Source organism: Mauremys mutica, chromosome 4 (genome assembly GCF_020497125.1).
Source record: "Mauremys mutica isolate MM-2020 ecotype Southern chromosome 4, ASM2049712v1, whole genome shotgun sequence".
NCBI classification, from domain to species: domain Eukaryota; kingdom Metazoa; phylum Chordata; order Testudines; family Geoemydidae; genus Mauremys; species Mauremys mutica.
The window spans coordinates 49,291,395-49,317,432 of NC_059075.1; the positions used below are offsets into that span (position 1 = coordinate 49,291,395).

Here is a 26,038-nt window from a genome sequence, read left to right on the forward strand (position 1 = left end):
CTGATCTTTTTCTGTGTTTCAGCTACTTAGTGAACAGTTTATTAATTTCAAAAGCTTTATAAATAAGCTGTTTTGTGACTAGCTTATTATTCAAAATTAAGCCAATCAGGAAATAAACAGATGTGTGTGGTATCTGTTCCCCACTTTAGGCTTTGACTCTTTACTATAGTTGTGACGTTCTCCTCTGACATTATCTAGACCGGTGATGTGCTAGGTCACTCCAAACCTTGACTCTGGGAACCAGCCTTACCCTGCTCTGCTGTAAGAACCCTCTCTCCTGGGCTGTTCACACATAGCCTCTAGTATGTAAGCTGCTCCTTGGATTGTGCAACTGAACAACACTAGCCAATATCTCCAGACCCAGACGCAATCCTAGGAATCTCCGTCTTGCAGTACCCAGTTATGCCCGCTGAATGCTGCAAGCTCATATGAGTTTGTCAATTTAACAAAGGAATTGATATGTACCAGGCTTGTTATCCCAAGGGGAGTCTCTGACACACTTCATACCAAATGCACTGCTTCAGGTAGAATAAACAAACATTTATTAACTACAAAGATAAATTTTAAGTGATTATAAGTCAAAGAATAACAAGTCAGATTTGATCAAATGAAATAAAAGCAAAACGCATTCTAAGCTGCTCTTAACACTTTCAATGCCCTTACAAACTTAGATGCTTCTCACCACAGGCTGGCTGGTTGCTCTTCAGCCAGGCTCTCCCCTTTGATCAGCGCTTCAGTCGCTTGGTGTGGTGTCTGTAGATGTAGGTGGAAGAGAGAGGAAGAACATGGCAAATGTCTCTCCCTTTTATCATGTCCTTTCTTCCCTCTTGGCTTTGCCCCCCGCCTCTCTCAGAGTCAGGTGAGCATTACCTCATCGCAGTCCCAAACTGACCAAAGGAAGGGGGATGACTCACTAGAGAGTCCAACAGATCCTTTGTTGTTGCCTAGGCCAGTTCCTTTGCTCTTGTGAGGCTGGGCTGGATTCATCCCATACATGCCCTCATGAGGTGTGAGCTGCCCCTCTGCTTTTGAAGAGTTTTTGCCGGGGCTTGCTTGAAGCCATGAGGATACATTTTCAGCCTCATAACTATATACATGAAATTATAACCTATAACATTACTGTAACAACAATTACTATCACAACAATGCTCAGTGCATCATGAGCCTTCCGAAGACACCCAACATGACAAACTTTGCATTGGATACCACACAATCATTTTATAAGGATGAACACGGGGGTGGCAGGGTGTTGCCACGAGGTACAGAACGTCACAATAGTGTTCTCTTTACATTGTTTAAAGAAAATTCCATGATGTATATCTGACACCTGCATTCTTGATCAGATATTTGGGCTATTTTTCACTGTCATTCTGATCAAGAATATGGAGAGAACTTTATGGAAGAGTTGAAAAAGCCAGTGCCAGGTAATTTGCTTGCCTGGCCTCTGTTTTTGTATTCAGAAGCAACCTCAACTATCTTTTAAAGATCTGGGATATCTATTTTCAAAACATTTTTTGGTTTCATTTTGAAAAATCTGCTTTTCGTGAGCTTGGATTTACTTGCTTCCTTTTTTGTTCTTCTCTACCACATCAATCCTCATTTTTGTGAACTTCAAATACGGTCTCGGGGCTTTAGAAACTCAGTCCGTATTGTCACACTGGGCTTGCCAATATTCAAACAATTTGGCAATCACACATAAAAACTTCTCTCATTATATTCAGATGAATAGCACTCATGGGAATAACTCGTGAAAGCTGTATCTGTAGTCTGTGCACGCTGAACTTCTAAAAAGCATGGTAAATTTAATCTTCTTGGTTTTGTTTAATCTATGATGATTATAGTATTCTCTGTCCCATGCCCTTCAGGGATATCTATCTATAATTTATATTTTCTTGATAATTATGTACCCCACATTGTGGATGGGTCTAAAGGGGTTATAGGTCATGGTCCATGACACTTTATTTCTTTCATTAAGCACAGCTCTATTGGTGCCTTTTCCTCTGCCTCCTTCCAGATGGAATTAGAGTTTTGTCTGGTTTCGTTCAAGAGATGTAGGCTAAATTTCTAATGTTGCTAAGGAAGATGTCCCTGGGCATAGGCCACTGAGGGCCTAGAAGAAAGGACTGAGACCTTAAATTTGACTCAATATTCCATAGGAAGCCAGAGAGAAAAGGACAGGTTTGATATGTGATCACGGTAGTCTTATTTAGCAAACAATTGATGTGCTCACGGTAGCTCTGTTAGCAAAATGGGTATTCCTCTTTAGTAAATATTTAAGCACATGCTTAAATCCATCTCTCTTCAGCAAACCACTTAAGCACAGGGGAACTTATGGAATGTCTACACAGCAAAGAAAAACCTGCGGCTGGTCTATGCCAATCGACTTGGGCTCGGGCTGCTAGGCTGTCTCATTGCTGTGTTGGTTTTGGAGCAAAGGATGGAGCCTGGGCTCTTGGACCCTGTACGATGGGGGCATCCCAGAGCTCGGGCTCCAGCCTGAGCCCGGAATTCTACACAGCAATGAAAAAGCCTTGTAACCTGAGCTCTGGTACAGGCCAGCCACGGGTTTTTCTTTGCTGTGTAGACGCACCCTCAGTGACCCAAGAGGCAAAGTATCATGCAAGATATTTGGTGTCTCTACAAAAGTCAGGGGAAGAAAACTGAGCAAAGCAACAAAAAGAAAATGTCACAAGGAATTGCCTTCATTGAACTCATAGCATATACTGAAGATGCAAGACTGAATGAAGATGGCTTCAAGCCTTTGAACAAGCAGACCTCATCAGGCTCTATACAGCTAGACTAGAACAGCAGGGGGTGACACTGGATCATTTGACCCCAGATGCCAAGCAAAATCTTTGCCTGATTCACTAGTGGCACTGATGCCCATGATATTGGATGGGCCAAACATTAACAACTCAGCCAGAACACGTTTCCATTCATCCATCTACCCTTATTTTGGCACAACTTTTGCAGTACAACACCAACATCCATTGCCATGAAGGAATAGTTTCTCAACAAAGCTTGAGAAACTCCTTTACCAGTCTATGTTGGTTTGACACTTCATGCACAGACATGAAAAGTGACCTAGTAAATACTTCTTTAAACTTGGATTGTCCATTTCCTATTACAGAGTGTTGGCCATCTCTACCTGCATGGGAAACAGTGCATGCCAGCACTTTGAGGATGAGAATGTAGTCTGTCCTCTAAAGCTTGGGGTGGTCTGTTCACTTCTGCAGCCATAACAACACAAACCACAATCTCAGCTCCACCACAGCAACAGATTCCTTTCACAGAACCAGGATATCACTTTTTGAGCATGCCAGTACTCAAGTGGAGGGGTTTGTCCATGGAATTCCCACCCTGGACTGCTACACTGTAGCATCACTGAAGAAGACTATATCCTCACTTCCGGAGTCTTACACAATTGTCCTGCCACTGATCTTGAAGAAAACCAATGCTTCCATTTCTGCCACAAATGATGACATCAAGACTGACTGCCAACTGATTGCCCAAGTCCGACAAGAAGAATGTCGGTGGCTTGAACAAGTAAGGCAATCAACAAGTCTTGATACCTTCAACAGAGATCAAGACATTTCCTGGGCAGCTTACTAGGCCAGCAAGCAGCCAGTGGCAGACTTCACACCAGACATTCACTGCACGTCTTCCCATCTCCTTCCCAGATGACTCCAAGTCTGTGGAACTAATTCATCACACCATGGATGTGAAAAGGAATGCTGTACACCACCTAAACCCATGCCAAGCATCAGTGATCACTGTGGATCACCCTCTTGTCATCATAACCAAACAGACACAGTGGATCTGGCCTGCTGGGTACGGAGATCTGTCATTATGCTGGATGGTCTTCATCTAGAAATGGCAAGTCTAAAGCTGACTGGAGACTGCCTTAGATAGTGGATGATGGAAGCCCTTGTTCAGGCCAAAGTGGCCTCCCCAGGAAAGGTTGAGTCCTTGAAAGTGTCTGATGTCACACATACTAGTTGTGCCCACCAAATAACTGCCAGCATCTTTCCCCAAAACGCAAATACACAGTATACCCAAGATCTCATGGGAGATGAGCCCCTCCCCCCCCAGTGTATGATAAATGATGTGAAAAGTAGAAAGCTCACTGTTCCACTTCTGGGAAATCACACTTCCTCTGGAGCTTCCTGTATTGACATATGCTGTCAATCCACCAGGCAAACTTTGTTCTCTATACTGATTGCCTTGGAAAGCTGTCACCTTGGTTCCTCACATTAGCTCATACTAATTAAGCTCATCCTAATTAGGTGCCTGTTCACCCCCAAGACTTGGTAAGCCTTCACATAGTGCATCCATGCAACTAGACAGTTCCTAAATGGGAACTTCACTGTTTATGAGACACAGAGCGTTTTCTCTGCATTAGCTCTTGACCAAGCTCATGGCATAATCAAAGGAGATAGTGGAGCTGTTGGACTAACACAAAGCCCAGAGGCCCTTCAGTGCTGAACCAGTGGCGGCCAGGTTGATAGGAAAATTTGAAGCTACAGCAGAGAAAGGAACCACCTGAAAAGGGTCTAACACAAAGCATCATGAGCAAGTGAAAGGTGTCCAGATTTCATTTAAACAACATGTCAAGGCACTTGTTAGGGTCATGAAAGACATGGGTAACCCCTTCTCAGAACAGAGTATAGACATCAAAAACCTTGCAGTGGTTGTCTCTGTTAGGGAGTTTAAGACTGGGAAGCAGTAGTACACCATGTTTGTAACAGAGAGATTGCAAGACAAAACCAAGCCATTAACAGAGCATAGCAAGCCAACTAAACTCCCCTGGTTCAGCAAACCTCCTGCCAGGGAGACTTCCAAAAGCTTGAAGCTCTCCTCCTCCTCAAAAAATGACTTCTCCCTTTTCTTAAAGCTGTAGATAGCTTTCCAAACATGGGATGGTAATCTGGATGATTTCTTTCAGCATGAGAATCAGGCATACCCCCCCCCCCCAGTTGTCTCAGATGAGACAACTACACCTTGGAAAGAAATCTGACCTGATGTGGTTGAAAATAGTGCTCCAGAATACCCAAGATATGGCTCAAGCAGTTAATGCCATAATTTTTGATGGGGCAGCTCTTGTGAACATGTGGAGATCTATTGCTAGAAACACATCTGATGCTATGAAAAGTTTTATTCCATACCTCAAGATATAACTGCACTGTGGTAGAAGGATGGATATAGCGTGGGATGTTTACATTGCCAACCGTCTCAGGGCCCAGACCAGAAGCAGGAAAGGAAAGGAAAGTGAAGAGGCACGCCAAACCTTACATCCTTCCACCACTAAACTGGCTAGAGTTTTTTTTCACATCAGTGAAAATAAAAATGAACTCTTCCACTTCCTTGCAAAGTATATTGCAAAGTTGGCAGTAGAAGGCAAAGAAGTAATCACCACCAATGGTCAAAATGTACACTGCAGACCTACAAATGATAAGACCAGCCTTTCCTCATGCAACTACAAGGAAACAGATACCAGAATGATACTGGATGCTGCTGATGCATTTAGTCAAGGATTTACTGAAGTCCTCATATGCACAATTGACACAGATGTGGCAGTCTTTGCTGCTACATAGGTACAAAAGATTCAGATACCTGAACTTTGGATTGGATTTTGGACCAGCCAACACTTTTAAGATACCTGGTCATGACACAGCTTCTTCACTTGGCTTCACCAGTGTCTCATACCCATACTGGATTGGACAACCCTCCCACAAGCAAGTGATTATTGTCATGATCTCGTAAGATATGGCTGCAAAATGGGGTGCCAGGCAAGGTGTTAAGGCAGCACTGGGTTGCACTGCCCTGTGCCACTGCAGTGGGGAGTGAGATGTTTTAATAAATTGAAGACAGACAGACTTTCTTGTTTCTTAGTTTGTTTTAGGCTGCATGTTTATGTAAGCTGTCTTTTCAATCTTTTTGAGACAGCAATATCCTGTTATGCATAGATCAATCTAAAATATCGCTATTAGAAAACAGAAATGTAACTTTCCATTCATGAACAGAAACTTGTAAGCTTATTGTGTTTTTCTATATGATTAATATTTTAGTAAATACTCCCTGGTGATGTGCTACAGAGCGTATTAATTCTTAATATTTTTGTATAAATCTCAAGCTATCACAATTCATTGCTTTAATTTTTAGAACACTTAAGACAATAGGTATATATAAATATCCAAAAATAAAAACCCACTGGGATGGTTTAATACCATAAGCAGTTAGTATCAGAAAAATCATCAATACAAATAATGCATTCAGAATTTAAAATGGCTGACAGAGCCAATAAGGCATGAGTTGGCTATGGCCCCATAGCTGAAAATCTTTATTAGGTCATGCCTTAAGATTCTGTTAAATTTCCTGCTTTTATCATAAAACCCAGAATTCTTTCAAAAATCTGACTGGCTACCAGTAAACCTAGCAGAATACTAGTACATTTTGCATCTGTTTTATTTTATGTAAATAAGGCTCAACACATTCACACCTGTTTCATTTGGAGGAGGAGAAGAGAAACACTTTTGCAGCCTGTTCCCAAAACAGCAGTAACAGCACAAGTATGGAATCCGAGGAAGCAGGCCAGGAAATGTTTGCTGTAAATATGTTTTCACTGTGTTGGGTTTTTTTAACCTCAAAAATAACAAATTTACAGCAAATTTTTCCAATTTAATAATATGTCGGCTCATGTTCTTGTTTTCTCCTGGTTTTCCTATTTCTTTTATGATTGTTTATTCCTTTGAACACTGTAATCCCTTTACACATTGGCTGCTTCTGCTACCCAGTAAAACAACAAGAATCCATGTAAATCCTACTACTTGCATTAAGTAAGGAATGAAAGAATAGAAAACAGAGAGAGAAAGAATCAAGCATATGTCCATTCATCTATATTCAGCTGAATAAGAACCTACAAGAACACTTGTGCCATGGGGAGACACTAAATTCAGCTGAAGGTAGGAATATTCTGACCTCCTGGCTCCATACGAGACAGGAAAAAGAGGAAAAGGAGCATCTATCCTTTTCTTTCTTCCACCTCTGAGGTAGCAGTACCTCCTCAAAGCTATGCTTCGTTCTAGACTGCAAGAAATGTAATTATTTCCCTTGTCATATCTACATACTGATTAGGAATGGTTTGGCCAGTTCTTTGTGGGCAGATAAGACCCTTCAAAGTGATTAGCATTTCATGTTAGTGAAAGGCAGTTTTCTAAAGATATAAACATCAGGGACCTGATCCAAAGCCCAGTGAAATCAATGCCAAGGCTCCTACTGATTTCAGTGGGCTTTGCATTAGACTCTAGAGTTGTGATGCTTAATTAGAGCTACCGACAGGCCAATTTGAGAATTTTATGACAAGAGGTGAGCCATTTGTACAGAAGGCTGACAAAATAAAATAAAAAAATAACTTTAGTTGCCAATAAAGACAGACTTTGATTGCAATGTAAGTATTAGTGTTTCTATCTTTTAACAAAAAGTTTATATAAATCAACATGATTACCTGTGTTTGTGTTAATCTCTAATGGGAGGGGTGACTTGATGACCTCTGGCAAGCTTTGTAAAAGATCAAGGCAAGGCGTATGCACTGGTGAAGATGCTAATCTGCCAGGCAATTGCAGTGTTGGTTTTTTATAATATTCATGATAGAAAACCCAGATTTGCAGAGGTACATCAATCTGAATGTTAAAAGATAGATGGCTAGATTCTGGCTATTTTGAAACTGGTCATCATATTGAGTCCAGAATTCAAACTCCCACTTCTCTGAATTTTGCCTTCAAAATATCTGAGTTCTGGAGCCTTAAAATTTCTAATTGAAAGGCACCTCCATAAACTGAATCAAGCATAATGTTCACTAATCTCATCACAATACCCATTGCTTTTTTCAAATCCCCAGACAATTTATTGCGCAGGACAGTCTGGTGAATGATGCAGTGAAGTGTATTTAATTATGAGAGTATTCTGCCAAATGTGAAGCAAAGCCCTTCACTTTCCCTGTCAGAGCAGGACCTTCGTCTGTAACAAGCAAGTTTACTTTCTGCAGATCTAAACCTTTTTTTTTTTCCTTCCAAAAAAGCCTTACCCTTTTCAAAAATGATCTCCCCTATGGTGTAGATTTCTAATAGTATTAAGCACAAAAATTCTTCTTTGAAAATGTCATCATCATAAAATCTAACAAACAACATTAGCTAGGCAGTGTTATTTAAATCATTTGATTTGTCCTTTGCAACAGACATGTTTGGCTTTTTTTTTTTTAATTAGAAACAGTGCTGACAAACAATCCTCGTAAAATATTTTCAATCAGACAGGGAAACTTGCTTCACATGGTTCACAATGTCATCTTTGTTTTTATGTCTGGCAGAAAGCTCTTCCAGCATTTCCAACGTGAACTCCTTTACAAGCTCAGTATCCAGGAAAGGCTTTTTCTTTTTTGCTAGTACCAACATTTTGAAGAAAAGCAGCTGTTGCTTTTTCCTGTACAGTCACTGATGTTGTGAGAATGATATTTGAAGTGTGTGATATAAACATTTCAAGTTTTCAATTTTGTCATGTCCTGCAACTCTGACAGAAGGCAAGGCCACATTGAAGTTACTGTGCTTTGATTCAAAGTGGCACCTCACACTGATGACCTTACAGACCCACAGGTTTTGCATTTAAATGAAATGGCATAATAGAAAGAGAATCCACTGTCCAGTTTGGGTTAAAAGCTCTGTTTTCGCTGTCAACTTTGCGATGGTTACTCCCACTCACATTCCTTTTTGGCTCCATTTCCATCACTAATGAAAAAATGGGTAGCATCCTAGCTCAATTTTAGCTAATGCTATCACGAAAATGTAAGATCCAGTAAGTAGTGCTTAATTTGTTCAGAAGCTTGCTGGAGTTGAGCCCCGGCACCTTTCATTACAAATTAAGCACTGCCAGTAAGTTACTTACTAAGGAATTCATAGGCAAGTGATAAGCAGCATATCACTGTTCGTGACTTTAATTATAAACACTTTTTAAGGTGATCTGGCGGGCCACATTTGGTTCACGGGCTGCCTATTGAATATCACTGCTTGAGAGGAATTAAGCTTGTTGGTCCTCTGGGGTAGGTCTACACAAGGATAAAAGACCCGCAGCACAGCCACAGCTGGCCCAGGTCAGCTGACTCGGGCTCCCAGAACTCAAGCTATGCAACCGATCCTCCACCCTCACAGAATCCCAGAACTTGGGCTCCAACCCGAGTCCGAATGCCTGCACAGCAATTTTTCATCCTGGAGCCCAAGTCAGCGGACCCAAGACAGCCACTGTTTTTTTTTATCCCTGTGTAGACATAATCCATCTTTCTGAGACTAAGAGTAACAATTTTAATATCATAGTCAATATAAATAAAAAATAGTTAGTAACCTTCCGTAACTGCTGTTCTTCGAGATGTGTTGCTCATGTCCATTCCACATTAGGTGTGAACACACCGCTTGCACCATTGCCGAAGAGTTTTCCCTTAGTGGTATCCATCGACCTGGCTCTAGCACTGGTATAAGGGGTACCACTGGTCACACACCCTCTCAGTTGCTTCTTGCCAGTCAACTCCGTCAGAGGGGCACACAGGTGAGTCATGGAATGGACATGAGCAACACATCTCAAAGAACAACAGTTATGGAAGGCTGGTAACTGTTTTTTCTTCAAGTGCTTGCTCATGTCCATTCCACATTAGGTGACTCACAAATAGTACCTCAGGAGGTGGCCTCGGAGTCCACCTCAATCTCCAGCCCCAGGTTAGCTGCTATCCACTTCAGAACGTCCTGATGGGCCCTGAAATCATCCTGTGGAAGCGAGCTACTCAGCCCCAAGATGGCCTCATCTCAGGAGAAGGAGAAGATTGTCTCCTTCCTCTTCCTCAGCCTCAATTACATCCACGGGAGCCACATCCTGAACATCAGTAACAGGGTTGGAAAAGGAGTCATGGTCCAGTGCCGAGTGGGAAGAGATGGTAGCCCGCCTCTCAAAAACCACCTAGTATGATCGATGGGAGGGAGGACCTGGTACCAGGGGAAAACCCCCAGGGTTCCAGTATAGCCACTGCATAGGCCACTGACCTGTTGGCCAGGTGCTGGTGGGGGACCTTCACAAAGGCCAGGTGGTACATAGGCTGCGCACCAGTGGTGGCCCTTAGGCTGAACATAGGGTTCCCCTTTGGACTCAGTAGAAGAGTCCTCCCTCAGTGACCACAGTGGAGCCTTCTCTGCCTCCATTTGGTGCTGGAAGTCCAGGGACCGATGGTGGACCGGAGATGGTCGTGACAACAGTATCAGGAGCAGCTTGCCCCTAGAAAGTCCGGGGGGGGCCTGGTGCAGGGAAGGAGTTCGAAGCTCCATGCTCCTTCATACTCAAGGACATCATAGCCAGTGGCTGTCCCGTCAGAGTCAGGGGAACTGGGAGTTAAAGTAAGTCTCTGGCCACTGCAAAACCCTCCGGGGTTGATGGAACCACTAGACTGCTGGTGCCACAGTGCCTTATGGGTGTTGGCAGAGGGTCTCGCAGCAGACTCGCTCTGACTGGAGTCAACAGTGCCCCTATAGAACTGGGGGTGGAGGAGTTGGAGGAGTAGCCAAATGCAGCTCACGCTCTGCTGCTTTCCTCATGTTTGTCCTTCTGCAAGTGCCCTGTGTCGGTGCTTCTTCCACGGCACTGGAGATGGTGAATGGTGCTGGGAAGAGCACAGTGCTGGAGGAGTGTTTTGCACTGAGGCCGAAGTGCTTGGTGCAAAATTAGAGTGGGTTGGCTCTGATGTCGGTCTGAGACCAGCTTCTATTAGGATAGTCTTCAGTCTTATTTCTCTCTCTTTTTTGTGTGAGGTCTAAAGTCCGAACAAATCTGGCACTTGCCCTCACATGAGTTACTCCCAAGCACTTCAAGCAGCTGGAGAGCTGGTCACTCACAGGAATAGATCTGCTGCAAGAGGCACAAGGTTTGAACTCCAGGGACTAGGGCATGCCCAGGCCCTGGGGTGAAGAGAGTCCCTCAATGATAGGGACTATCTACTTACATTATTTACACTAATGCTAACTACAATATCTATATACACTAAAACTATACCTAAAACTAACAAACTATGAATCAGATTCCACTGAGAAGAAGCCTTGCCGAAGGAAGAAGGGTCGTTCCAGCAACTGTCACAGGGAGCTAAGAAGGATCTGAGAGGGTTCCTGGCCACCAGCACCCCTTATACCGGCGCATGAGCATGTGGCACCATGGGGTGCAAGAGCCAGCCCCACGAATTCTACCGAGGGAAAAATCTCTGGCAACAGTGCACGTGGCAGGCAAACACCTAATGTAGAATGGACATGAGCAAGCACTCGAAGCAGAACCACAGATAAATGAAGTAAGCAATTCTTTGTAACAGCTACCTTTAAAGCCATGGCTACACTTGCAGGTGTGCAGCACTGGGAGTTACAGCTGTCTTCGTACAGCTGTGTAGAGAAAGCACTGGTGTGTGGCCACACTGACAGCTACCAGCGCTGCAGTGTGGCCACATTTACAGCATTTGCAGCGCTGCTGGGAGTGGTGCATTATGGGCAGCTATCCCAGCGTTCAAGTGGCTGCAACGTGCTTTTCAAAAGAGGGGGGTGGGGTGGAGTGTGACAGGGAGCGTGGGGGAGACAGAGAGAGTGGATTTTTGGAGCCGACACTGTGTGTCAGCTCCCTGCCTTGCAAGTTCTAAGGACTGGAAGATACACAGCACCAACCTTCAATCATTTTAAAACTTTCGACCCCTTCCCCCACGCCCCTCTTATTCACTAAATGCAAATAGCCTTCAGACCACATAAGCAGCTGTTTCAAAACGGACCCCCGCTCCCCCCACTTCTCTCCTCAAGCAAACATTAGCAAACACTAGCTGTGCAATTCCAAAGGAATTCCCCTGCTTGCCTCTGCTCCAGCAAACAGTAGCTGTGTTTGTTTTTTAGATAAGCAGCTCCGGGAGCCCGGAGTTCACAACAAAACAAAGAGAGGCATCACAACAAAACAAAGAATGTTATCTGGTACTTAAAGCATTTTGGGAAGGTTCCGGAGGTCAGTTACAGCTTAGTAAGATTAATCACTGTTTACACTTGCTCCCCAGCGCTGCATCACCAGCGCTGCACTCGTTATACCTGAGGCAGATCAGGTGTACGGCCAGCACTGCAGCCAGGAAGATGCAGCGCTGGATGTGCCTTGCAGGTGTGGACAGTTACTAAGTTGCAGCACTGTAAACCCACCACCAGTGCTGCAACTCTCCAGTGTAGCCAAGCCCTAAGTAATGAGCAGATTCTCTTTTACTGACCTCAGGACAGACAACGGCCTTATAGACCCTAATGATAAAATTAAGTACTCTGGTTTGCTTCCCTTCACCTCTCCACCTACTTTATATAAAGATTCACTAATGACTCACGAAAAACTTTGGAATTCTAAACAATGCTATATATGTCTTATTTTCTGTGGGTCATTTGTACATGTGCATGAAAAACCAGGTGCAGCCTGCAGGCTTTTGGCAAATTCTCATGGCAGCCCTCACTGCTGCAAAGTTTGTGCACGACTGACTTGGGGTACTGAACATGATACACCTATATGAAGTATTTAATACAATCTCACCTTTTCTCAAAAAAGCACAAATATATGTAAATGAACAAACTTATGTGCAGCGAAGACTTGTCTGTAGTGTTCCATTTTTATACTTCAGTTTGGATAAAAAACAATAAAAAGGCACCTCACATCACTAAAGCTGCTACTGTTTTACTGTTCTAAAGAAAAGAAGCATCTTAGACACACAGAAGTAAGTTAAGACAGCAAAACTTTCATCCGGGCTGACAATTTCTATATCAAGTTTCAGAACAAGATAATTCAAAACAGGCAAGTCAAATTCTGGGAAAATAAAAAAAGTCAGGGTTTATTATGGAAATGCTGGCAGAGCTTTCATTATAATGATAATTGGTGAGACTACTATATTTTATAACTGTATATAGCACAGCAAGTATGAGGACTAAGTAAAATGTAAAAATGTCTCTGTAGTTTATAACAAAGGGAGCTCTATGTGGGTCTATAAAATCTGACCGAAATAAAATGTGATTTGATAGGAAAAGAAACTCAGTGCTGTGGAGGAAGAATAGTCTGGAGATCTGCATCCTGTTATTACACCATCTGTAAAATGGAGCAAGTACATGAACGTGAGGTGGTTGAAGTCAAGCTTACAAAACACTTTGAAATCCTCTAATGGAAGATGCTGCAGAGACGCAAACTATTATAATGAGAAGCAGAACTGAATAGAAGGCAACATTAAGAAATCAGCACTTGGCAATATATACTTAAGATCAAAAAGTGATATGTTAAAGTATGAGAAATATTAAACTTAGTTACTTCTCTGACCACCTTACCTCTTTCAGGACTGCCCCATCTTTCCCCTGAATTTTTCTGTCAACCTAGCCATTGCCATGCAGGGAACTGGATTACCTAGGTTGACAGAAAAACCTCTTTGTGACACTGGTAGACTAGGTGCCAGCTCATACCAAGGCCCCTAGGCCTCACTGAACACTCAAATGCATAGCTGGAAACGAGTCTGGCTCACCTGCATGGTAGCATTATCGAAACAGATAGAGTTAAAACAATGTGTTTAGTATTTAGGCTTTATGGAAGGCTTGTAGGATGCTGCATGTATCAATCCTACTTATAATATCTGTATCCTGTGTTATAAGGTAATGTTTAAATGTTTGCTCTGTTAACTATAAAAATGTTTAACTGTGAATTCCCCCAGTCAGGCAAGTGTGCAGTATTAGTTCACTCCAAGAGGTGTTATCTCCTGCCCAGGAAGGACTACTGAATCCAAATGGGCCATTGTGGAACAAAGACTTTGTTGATTGCTCCCCCACCCACCCATGAAAAGGTGATATGCAGACACTCTCATCCCATCAGCCTGGATTCTGAGGTGAGGGGGGATAAAAATCCCCGACAAGAATAACCTCGATCTTTTATGCTGTCTGGATTCTGAGGGGCAAACATTCCTAAACATAAGCAAGAGATCCCCATGCTGTTTGGCATGGGTCAGCCTTAAAGGACACAGAGCTGCTTATTACAGAAGCTTCTATTAGCTTTTTAGATCCAAGACTGTAACTCATTTGTGTAAGTTTCCTGTTTTAACCTTGTAAATAGCTCTCTCATTTCTTTCTTAGTTAATAAATCTTTAGTTAGTTTATTACAGAATTGGCTACAGGTGGTGTCTTTGGGTTGAGATTTGAGTACAACTGACCAGGGGTAAATGTCTGGTCCTTTGGGACTGCGAGTAAACTGAATAAAATTGGGATGATTTTTGGATTAAAGTGACCACCTATCACATAGACCTGGGTCGCAAGATAGACTGGAACGCCCAATGGGACTATCTGTGACTCCACTGTAAGACTCTTACGGTGTGTCTACACAGCAACTGGCCACCTGCAGCTGGCCAGCTGACTTGGGCTCAGAGGTCTCAAGCTGCAGAGCTGTTTCACTGCTGTGTAGGACTTCTGGGCTCAGGCTGGAGTCCGGGCTCTAGGACCCTGCAAGGTGGGAGGGTCCCAGAGCTCAGGCTCCAGCCTGAGCCACGAAGTCTGCACAGCAAGGAAGCAGCCCTATAGCCTGAGCCCCGCAAACCCAAGTTGGTTAGCATGGGCCAGCTGTGGGTTTTTATGTGCCATGGAGACATACCCTCATAGTGCTTTAGGAGGTCTCACTTGTTACTGGGTGGTGAAATCTAAATTATAGAACATATAAACAGTTTGGGGTTTCTGCCTTGAGGTTGGCACTCACAGTCATGAGCCATTCCAAACAGCATGACACCCTTCCATCAATGTAGGAAGCATTTGCACTATGCTGCTACAGCAGCATAGCTGCAGCTGTACCACCAGAGCCCCTGTAGCGTAGACGGCTTTGGCTTGTTGCCCTTTGTCTTTTTCTCCAGATTTACTGATTCCTTTATATCCTACTTGAACCTCTCTTTTAAAATATTATAATTTGTAAGATTTGTTCTCCATGGGTGACTCTTATTTATTTTAACCTTAATTTCTCCTTTCCATCATCTTAATATTCTCTGTTTGTCCCAATTTAGATAGTAAATTTTCAGGGCAGGGACTGTATTTTTAATCTGTGTAAGAGACCATTAAGGGGTGGTGGTGGTGGTGGTAGTAGTAGTAATATGAATCATTAGATTATATAAATAATTTGCATTACACACTCTGGGACCCTACAATACAAAACGTACTATGGACTCCAGAGAATACATAAGAACAACCATACTGGGTCAGACCAGAGGTCCATCTAACCCAACATCCTGCTTCCGACAGTGGCCAATGCCAGGTGCCCCAGAGGGAATGAACAGAACAGGTATTCATCAAGTGATCAATCCCCTGTCACCCATTCCCAGCTTCTGGCAAACAGAGACTAGGGACACCATCCCTTGTCCATCCTGGCTAATAGCCATTGATGGACCTATCCTTCATGAACTTATCTAGTTCTTTTTTGAACCCTTTTATAGTCTTGGCCTTCACAACATCCTCTGGCAAAGAGTTCCATGGATAGACTGTACATTGTGTGAAAAAATACTTCCTTTTGTTTGTTTTAAACCTGCTGCCGATTAATTTCATTTGGTGGCCCCTAGTTCTTGTGTTATGAGAAGGAGTAAATAACACTTCCTTATTTACTTTCTCCACACCAGTCATGATATTATAGGGCTCTATCATATCTCCCCCCCAGTCATCTCTTTTCCAAGCTGAAGTCGTCTCTTTTCCAGTCTTATTAATCTCTCCTCATATGGCAGCCATTCCAAACCCCTAATCAGTTTTGTTGCCCCTTTTCTGAAACTTTTCAAATTCCAATATACCTTTTTTGAAATGGGGAAACCACATCTGCATGCAGTATTCAAGATGTGAGCATACCATGGATTTATATAGAGGCAATGTGGTATTTTCTGTCTTATTAGCTATCCCTTTCTTAATGATTCCTAACATTCTGTTCACTTTTTGACTGCCACTACATATTGAGTAGATGTTTTCAGAGCACCATATACAAGGACTCCAAGATCTCTTTCTTGAGTGGTAACAGCCAATTTAGACCGCATCATTTTATATGTATAGAATACTATATTGCAGTTGGGCAGTGTTTTGGGAAAGCAGTTCACACCTTTTCATGTCCATCTTGCCATCAAGTAAAATTCATATAACAAAACTGATATTTTCCAACCCTCTTATCTTTAACATAGCGTTAGAGGGAGTCTAGCAAGTCAGACAGTCTTTCTGCCAGACTTCACTCACCCATACAATTAATTTAAAATTCTGTACTTTTTGTGTGGCTCAAATTTAGCAACCCACTAAGCATCTGACTGTCAGACATTATCTTTTTCATTTCCTTTTCTCCCTCCTCCCTTTTTTTAAAATAAAAACACACACATACACGCAAGCAGGCCATCTTATGTTAAAAACTATTTGCATCTCTTGCATTTAATATATATTAGAGATGGACCCAAACAACAAAGTTCAGATCTGGATTTAAACTTCTTCCAAGTCACAGATTTCATTTGGCCCTTCTCCTCTTTTCATAATAATGCAATTAAAGTCCTTGGTAACATGGCTATTAGGAACTTTAACATTGTACAAGTGTGATGGCACTGAAGAATTTTGAAGGGCCTATTATATACGTTACTTATACTGTCCTGGAAGAGGGTAAGAATGAACTTAGCATTTCACTTGATCCTATGACAACACTGAAAGCATGGGATGCTTTAGTAACTACAATCTCTGATTACTTTGGAAAGTTATGACTAACCAAAAATATTGCATGACTACTGTTATGTTAATGGAATGCATTGTAACAGCAATATTTTGATCATCTCAACAAAACAATGACTGGTATTTATGTAAAAACAGACTTGAAATAATGTTATAACTGCAGAATGTCAACATGAATAGTAATTTGATAGGCAAAGATATGTTGCTTACTATACTAGAGTTTGCTTTGCTTTATTTTTCCCCCTACAATAAGAAACCATTGCTACTATAGCTATTACACATGTTTATTTCTCAATATTTTTGTAAAGCACTGTCGTGGGGTAGCTACAGGTCACAAAAGGCGAGAAGAAGGGAAAAAACTGTATAGCAGATGGTTAGGCCCCTCATTCATGACCCAATCAAATGTGGTAGTACAGCCTTGTGGCCAGTGTCAGTAAAGCAGCCCTTCCTCCCAGAGCAGCAGGGCCCCATGGCCAGAGTTAATAAGTGGCCAGAGTCAATAGAGTAGTCCACCCCTGTGGAATTGTGTGGCCTATTGGCCTGATGGGGAAGTGGGGTGCCACTTATCGGGGTGTGGTGCCCAGGGTAGTGGGACTCAGGCCCTCCCTGCTCCTCCGAGTCCCAGCCCAAGGCCCTGGTGGGGGTGGGGGTGCTCACCACTGAATCAGCAGGGATGCTCCCGAAACACACTGACTGGTTCCTCAGCTCACTCCCCTGGGCTTCTTCCTACCTTTTCTCCCTCAGCAATGCTCCACGGTTCCCCCGGGTCTCTGTGGTCCTCGAGTGGCATAGCTCCTGCTGGTGCGGCCTCTTCTCTGTGCTCGTCGGGCAGCCCAAAGTCCAACAAAGAGTGTTGGGTCTCCTGTATCTCTTCCAATGCGATATGTAGAGTCTCTCTCCTAGGTGCCTCAAAAGGTGCTGAAAAGCCTTGAATCAGCTGCATAAGAAGGTGGGGGGGAGCCACGACAGCCTCATCTGATGAAGAGGAAGATTTGTGGGAAGACTCCTTTACTCAGTGGCTCTTTCACCCCTGTAACGTCTGCTGTGTAGAAAGACTAGAGGGCGGCAGTTGTGACTCTTGACTTGCCCTTTTATGAGATGGGACCCTGTAGAACTGGTCACCATAAGTGGCCCAGGGGTTTCAATAAGCTCACTTCAGTGGGTTGTAAGGAAAAGGGGCAGGACCCCGATATTGTCCTTGCCCTGCTAAATGTTTCGTCGTCAGAATGTACCCTGAGTGAAGGAGATTGGAAAGGGGAACCCTGTTTGGGCAAATCTGAATCTGAAGAGGACTCATCTGCTGTGTCAAGGGGGGTGGGGAGGGGAATGGTACCAGTGGAAGAGTCAGTAGTGGGAGCCAAAAGGGATCCTGTAATTGTATAGGTACCAGAAACTGTTGATAAGAAGCTACTGGATGGTGTCAAGTTGATATTGTCCAGAAATGTGTCTGTGAACCCTCAAAGCGTTTATTAGGGACTGGAGGCCATGACAGTACCAGACAGCAAGACATCATTGAAGTTGGTCGCAGAGCATAAGTAGGCTCCTGCAGGTGAGAGGGTAGCAATGGGTGGTGTCTCTTGGTACCCCTCAGTAACAGTGACTCAGGCTCTTCCAGAAGCTGAAAGGGCACATGGGCCAAAAGACTGGCCAGTACCAGAGACTCTGGGTAGGAAACCCAGGGAGTCAGACTATCTAGTGGTACCAGAGACAATACTGAAGTACAATTGGTAAGTCCTTCATGTGTGATTGCTGGAGGCTGTAACAACAATGATTTAGGCCTAGCTCTGGAGTCCTTGCAGACACAGAATCTGGTGCCAAAGTAGGTATCACTTCTTAGCCAGTACTGTGGTCTCAGTACTGGAGAGGACAGGCGCCTCAGCTGCACCAATAAGGAAGACCAGAGACCCAGATCAAGGGAGTGACTTTCCCTTTCCTTTATTCCATTCTGGGGAAGGGGCCTTCTCTTGTTTGCTAATCCTTGTAGAGAGACGATCATTGGAGCTCTCCAAGGATCTGATATACAGAGGCCTGACTTGGATCCCATGAATCTCAGCAAGCACTCCATTAACAGAAGTCTGAGCCTGTCCTACCTAAATTTCTTAGATTTGCTCTGAAATCCTGAGCTGATCTTACATTTGGAGGGGATGGGAGACTCCTTGAGAAGCGAAGCCAGCTTGAATGTCCACCACTGCGAGGGAAAGATCTATGGGCAGGTCTGGCAGGTTTTGAAGACTAGGATCACGTGCATAACCTGCACTTGACACAACAGTTCAAATTCTCGTATCAAGCAAAAAAAAAAAAATGGGGAAACCCTCCTTTTCAAAAGCACAAATTGTGCTAAACCAAAAGTAAAGAAAGAAAAAAAAAAAGTAAGAAAATACAGAAATTTTAACGAGAGGTGTAGCAAGCCACGGGCTAGCTAGAGGACACCATAATGCTCTCTCTCAAGCTGCCGGCAGCTGAGAAAGAATTGGAGTGGTGGCAGGTCCATCTCTCCCTATATGCCCTCATTCTAGAGTATGAGAGCATCTAGGACACAGGCATAGACTCGCAGACACTGCTGATGAAAAAGTCTCTCATCCTGACTGCACAGTTGCGCACATATCCTGACCTCTTGATGTGGTACACCCATAGAGACAATACTCTAAGAACAAAGCATTTTCTACACAGCAGCACCATTGTGACGGATAGAACTGCAGCTTCTCAGCCTGGGCATATGGCAAAAGGAGAGAGATACTGTATTTCAGGGTACATCTACACTTCATTTGGGAGCATGCTTCCCAGAACGAGCAGGCAAACACACATGCTAGCTCTGCTCAAGCTAACATAATAAAAATAGCAGCACGGCTCCAGCAGTACAGGTAGCAGCTCAGGGTTAGCCTGCTGTAGTACAGACATAGCATAAGACCATCATCATATGTAAGCAAGACCAGCTAGAGAGAAAAACATCAGAAAGGACTATGGATCGTCTGAAATACTGAGCAACCTTGGACTCTCAGAAGTGGAGAGACCAGACTGCAGGAGTGGGGATGTCACAGAGGTTCTGTTATTTTGCAGAGCTGTAAGTCTCTGGTACGTTTTCAAAGGAAAATGACTGTGATTAAGGAATTTCTTTGTTAACCCCGTGTTCCTTAGTTTGCTGTCAAGTTGTTCCTAAGTGATCACAGCCTAGGGCAGGGCCATGAGAGAGAGTGTTTAAACAACTTTGGCGGTGGACCTTTGGAAGTCAGGGTCTGGGGTGGGTGAACTGTGGAGTCCCAGGTCCCAAGGACAGGCACAGAGAAGAGGTCTGCACCTGGGAGTGTGCCTTACAGACTTAGAGCTCAGAATAGTGACTACAAACTGCCCAGACCCAGTTAGCTTGGAAGCACATGGGGCCCTGTAATTAGATCCACTTGCAACATACAGGAAACATTATGGAGGGATAGTGGGCCGGGTTGTAACACAGATCACACTGTTCTGTTCTTGGTTCCATTACATACTATGTATGAGACCCTTGGACAACCTATCTGTGTGTTCCTTATTTAAAATGGGTTTAACATTAGTTTCCCTACCTCAAAGGGTTGTTGTGAGGCTTGATGTTTACAACGAATTTTGGAATGTGAGAGTGTAAGATGCTATACATGGTAAGTGCTAAGTATTATTAGGTTTCTCCAAGTAACAAAATCTACTTTACAAAAAATTGCATATCCGTGAACCTTAGAGGTTCCAAAAAATTTGGGAGAGACAGACAGAAGGTGGTTAAGTACCATCAATACTGTTGTCCAGCTCCATCAACACATGATGAATTTGCACCTTAGACCTTTTGATGCCTCACTGGAATTACTGAAGCACTGAACAGGTCCTGCAGAACAAGTTTATTTGTATATAAAAAAAGAAATAAGAGCTTGTTAAATGTACTTAATGGTGCAAAGCTATACATCGGAATGCATAAGTAGCTTTTATACTCTGAAACTGATAAAGAACATTAAACAGTATTACCTATTTTTAATGGGAAAGCCTATAAACTTTTTCTACTTTATGCCATAAACTGCATTAGCAGTCTCAGAGCTGGCTGAATTAATTATCTCAGAAACTTTACTTAATATTTTATCGCCTTGTCTGAATGTCTGAGAGCTCCTTAAACTCAATATATTATACTATAAACCTCGATTAAGAGAGTAATTTGGATTGTTTATCTGTAGCTGAAGGGGGAAAATGAGCTATTTCTTGAGGACCTGCTTTAAACTACTAAGAGATTAAGTGTGAATATAAACAACTAGAAGAATTTTGATCTCCTGCGAAGGATCAAACCTCAGACTAAAAAATAATCCTGTTGAACAACAGTTAATGGCTGGAACTGATCAGTGATAGATTAAGAGAATTCAGATCCTAGAGGAAGAGATTTAAGAACCTCTAAACATCACAATATAATTTCCAATGTATAATGGAACACTACTATATTTAATAATAATATGGAATATCTCTTTAACTTAGGTTAGACCACAGGTCTATCAGCCCTGCAGTTAAACTGATCTCAAGACTGACTAGTAATCATGTGAGTAGGAAAATTTATAACTTAAATGTATTAAAATAGCATGTGTCAAGGTGGATAATTTACTAAAAACTACCTGTGCACTGGAATCTACTGATGCTTCCTGTGATCTATGAGTTCCTGGAAAGGAAGTCAACAATTTATTTTTATGGAGGATTAATGGGTGCCTAGTCCACACACACAAGAAAATTCTTGCCAAAAAACAAAACCACTAGCAGTTTAAACCTGCTTCATTCAAATGCGAAATTCCATTGTCAAGGAAATCACTAATGCCCCCATAGTCAAGGAACTATGTCTCATTCCTACTGAAGGATCTGCTGGAGTGCAACTGCTTCTTTAGTTGCTAGGTAACAACCAACTCATTAGATGCCATTATCAGCACCCTGGAAAAGGGAACTGGCATCTGCTTCCCATTTGGAGATACCAGTGACTGAAATAATAGCAATGGTCTGACTGCCAAAAATCCTTGGTCTCCCAGGGACTGGTTTGTGAATAAAGCAGGTGCTGACTTCAGCATCATCTCTGAAGTTTTAGGTTATGTAGCTTTTGTGATCTTGACCAACACAGCATGCCAGGGGGATGGAGTTGCCGGTCCCAGTCATTGGCACATTATTAATGCAGAAAAATATCCTCCCCCTAAATTATGGCTTATCCGATTGGTGGGATGTTAATCACAAAGACCTATTGTGAAGCCTGCACTAGAAACAGAGGGGAAATCAACAGCACTAGGATGGGAACAGGCTGGGAATGAAATGATTTGCAGGAACTTCCTGAGGTCAATCAGAACCCTTGCAGTCACCTAGCTGTATTTTTTAAATCCCTGAAATACATGTCAACAGTGAGCAATGTGGGCCACTATGCAAAAGCCTAAACATGTAGCCTTGATGCATTTCTTTTAGTTCATTAGTACATCACAGTTCCATTCATACGGAGAAGGGAAAATAGGTCTGTCAAGAAACAAAAAAGCCACCCAGCTTCCGAATGCCAAAACCAGAAAATGAATACATTAACTAATGATGTATTTGCATCACACAGAGACAATAGCTAATGATTTTAGCTAATGACGAGTACCCTATCAAAACACTCTGGGTGGCAGGTGAATAAACAAATATATAAAGAAAGTAGGTCCTAAAGACATGCATGGTTCCTTGTATTCATATTCAAATATCTACATCTGATTTAGTCAAATCTGAAAACACCATTTTCAAAAATAGTATAAAACCCACAAAAAGAATAAGGAAAGATATAAACAGTGGAAATGAACACTTTAAGCATGCATGGCCCCTAGCACAGCCTTGTCTGAGGAGCATACTGAAATGCAACAAGTTTTACTTTTCATCTTTCCTAATGTTTAGGTTCAATTCTCTAACCGTCAACAGGGTTGAAAGCCCACCATAGTTAAGTAGAAGATACCCATTTTTTAATTCTTCAATAAATAAACTCAATGTATAGGAACCAAAATGAAGGGAATACCCAGAGATTTTAATTCTTAACACAAAAAGTCTCAGCTCCTAACAACCATTCAAGAAAATTATGAGCAGTGCCACTGACGACACTGATATCATTAGGACTACTCACAAGCTTAGAGTTAGGTATATGTTTAAGTATCTGACTGAAGCAGGGTCATTCTGAACACTGCTCCTACACTGGACTATTGTTCACAAGTGTCCATTTCCACATTAGTGATATGCTTATTTTATTTATGCACATTCCTTGTTGTTGGTGTATTAATCCTGCAACTTTCAACTGGACATAAAGGAATAGATTTTCTAACAGTTAAGCACAACTCCCACCAAGTTTCAATGGGAGTTAAGAATTTCCTCTGAAGTGACTGATATTAGGAAGAAAATAAATTACTATAAAGCATGTTTTCCCTTTTTCCTCAGATGCTTATGAATAATAGTACCTAAAAGGCAGTGCAAAACACTAAATCATGGAAAATGCACATTTGACACATTGTGAATGTGCAACACAAATTCAAACATTGCACAATAAGGGCATTTCTTTCAATAATTGCTCAACTTGGAGTTCAGCCTTCAATAGAGGTGCTTTTTTCTATCAAGCAAACAACATTTTAGGTAATGCCTTACCTGCCTCAACAATTTCTCTATAGCTGACATTACCATGAGTCCTCTCCACACAACTGGTGCAGTCTCTTCTACCAAGAAACCCATTGACATACTGAAACAGTAAAGCAAAAATTTATCTTTCAAACATGATATAAAACAAAATTATCTGAAATAAATCTATAAAGTAGCTTGATTTAAAATAAAACATATGCTCACCATGCAATGCCATAGTTCTTAAGGGGTCTCATTAAGTTTTCTAAAATAGAAACAAAATTATTTGATTTTTTTAAAAACTAAGCAATTACTTTATATTCATAAATACATACTTCCTCACCTATTCTTACTGAGCTAGTTCTTCACCCAAATCAGCAGTAGGAGTTGCCTCAGCGCCTTCAGTATTTTCTCCATCTAGCCACATTTTCAAAGTAGAATTATGCATGATGGTGAGTTTTCAGGCCCATCCCTTTCTTAGGAACTCAGGCCAGGTCTACACTACAAACTTACGTCAGTGTAACAGCATCGCTCACAGGTGTGAAAAAAATCCACACTTCTGAGCAACGTAGTTATACCTACCTAACACCCAGCATAGACAGTGCTATATTGACGGGAGAGCTTGTCCCATTGACATAGCTACCACCTCTCGCGGACATGAATTAACTCTCCTGTCTGCTTCGTAGCATCTTCACTAAAGCACTACAGAAGCACCGTTTTTTAAGTGTAGATCTGCCCTCAATCTCTACTAGCTCAGGCTTCAACCTTCAGCTATATCTCTATTAGAGGGCATCAATACAAACTCAACCATGCCTTCTGCGACATCCTATGCAAAAAGAGAGATCAAGCCTTCGAGTGGTTTGCCCAGCATACCATGTGATCAATCATTTATACCTTATGTATTTCCTTTGTTGGCCTTCTACCAAAACCTGTAGGACTCGTTTATCACAAATTGTATATGGTGAGGACAGCAGGTCTATCTTAGAATGAATAGTTAAGATATGAATATAACTGATGACTGCAACACCCCGGTGTGACCCAGAGGCCCCTTGCCAAAGGTTCCTCTCTGTTCTTTGCAAACAACTCATCTCAGAACTGACAAGACCAAACATCTTACACAGTATTTATCCGCAAGGGTAACAAGTAAGGTTTCTAGAGAAAGCTCATAACTTGTCAAGACTCAATCATTCTGATATGTGCATACAAGTAATATTTATGGAATAATGTAACTACATTGAAAGTATGCTTTCAGATGTAAAAGTCAGTCACCATGGAATACGTGATGGCCAATTGGAACAGGCTGGAGTTGTCACTCCTCCCTGCTTAGTCGGGTAAGTAATGCAAGTCTCTAGCCTTGCTCCATCCCAAGACTAGCAATGGTAAACCATCAGAGACAACTGCAATCAAAACTTCTTGGAGGTAAAAAGGAACATTATTACACACAAGATCTCCCTGTCTATGAAGACACACAAAAGACTGTTTCAGCGTAATACAGAGTGAGGAGAGGAAACACATGGTGGAAAAGGGGTGTTTTTCCATGAAAGTTTGGATCCTGGTTTAGGTGAAGCCAGCCAGTTCTGCAACAGACTGAACTTTGGGAATGAAAACCTACTTTATTGGAAGGGAAAGGTAACTATAATAAATGTAGGCCCTAGTTCTCTGATCCTTCCACTCATAACAAAGTACTTCAAAACAGGTTAATTATAAACAAACATCTTAGAAATGTGGGTCAGTTATGTTGCTTTACTAAAGTTGTTTAATATTTTCCTTTGGTGAGGAGAAAACAAAGCCTGGGCATAAAGCATAATAAACTACTGTAAGAAATGCAGCACCAGTGTTTATATTTCTCAATGTCTTTTCACTCAAGTCTCTAAACAACATTTGTAATGCTTAAACTAGTTCGTTTATACACAAGATCCTGTAGTGACTATAGATTTAACAGTGTATTCATGACTAAAAGTACTAATTCCTCTACCACAATATTTTTTTTAAATAAAATTCATGCAGTAACCTTTCTACATTCATTTAAGAAAAACTGTAGCAGGCTAGTATTTGTTCAAAGTTTATACAGAAGCTTAGGGATCTACTGCACTGTGAACAACAGCTTTCTGTAGAGCTCTTTATTAGCTGAGTTTATCATGATATGGGTCATTATTTCCCATCCCCTCACATCTCCATGACATCTCATCACCCAAAACGCAAAAGACATTTGCTGCAAGACAAACTGTGTCATTGCCACAATGCCAGTGAAGGAGTGAATGACATATTGCAGCATATACACTGTATTCGGTAACAAAAGCAATACTGACTATATGAGACATCAATTTAGTTAATATACTATCTGTACAGGCAATTGGAACAGATTTTAAACCTTCCCCATTTGTAAAATCTTGAATAATTCTGGATCACATGATTGTATGTAGACTGTATGATTTGGTACTGCAGTGACTGTAGATTCCTCCCTCACCATCTTAATTAGGATTCCAATTTCTACACCACCGTAAATAGTAATTCTCAGATGCTGTCCGTCTGAAGGAATGAGAAACACGTACTTGCTGCTTTCCTGGATCAAAAAGGAATTTCCAGTTATGTTCCAAGACTGACAGTCTGTCATGGTTTACCACAGAGGATTTTGGGCCAGGTAAAGGATCTGAAGACTCCAAACTATATGAGACTAA

The 26,038-nt window shown here is 42.1% G+C and overlaps 1 protein-coding gene across 1 annotated transcript in view; it reads right to left on the reverse strand.

The window, feature by feature from the left end:
- The window catches only part of NUBPL (nucleotide binding protein like), a 152,770-nt gene that overhangs the window by 83,379 nt on the left and 43,353 nt on the right, over positions 1 to 26,038 (reverse strand). The window contains 2 exon segments of the mRNA XM_045016996.1: positions 23,391 to 23,481; positions 23,586 to 23,625. Coding sequence (XP_044872931.1) covers positions 23,391 to 23,481; positions 23,586 to 23,625 — 131 coding nt within the window.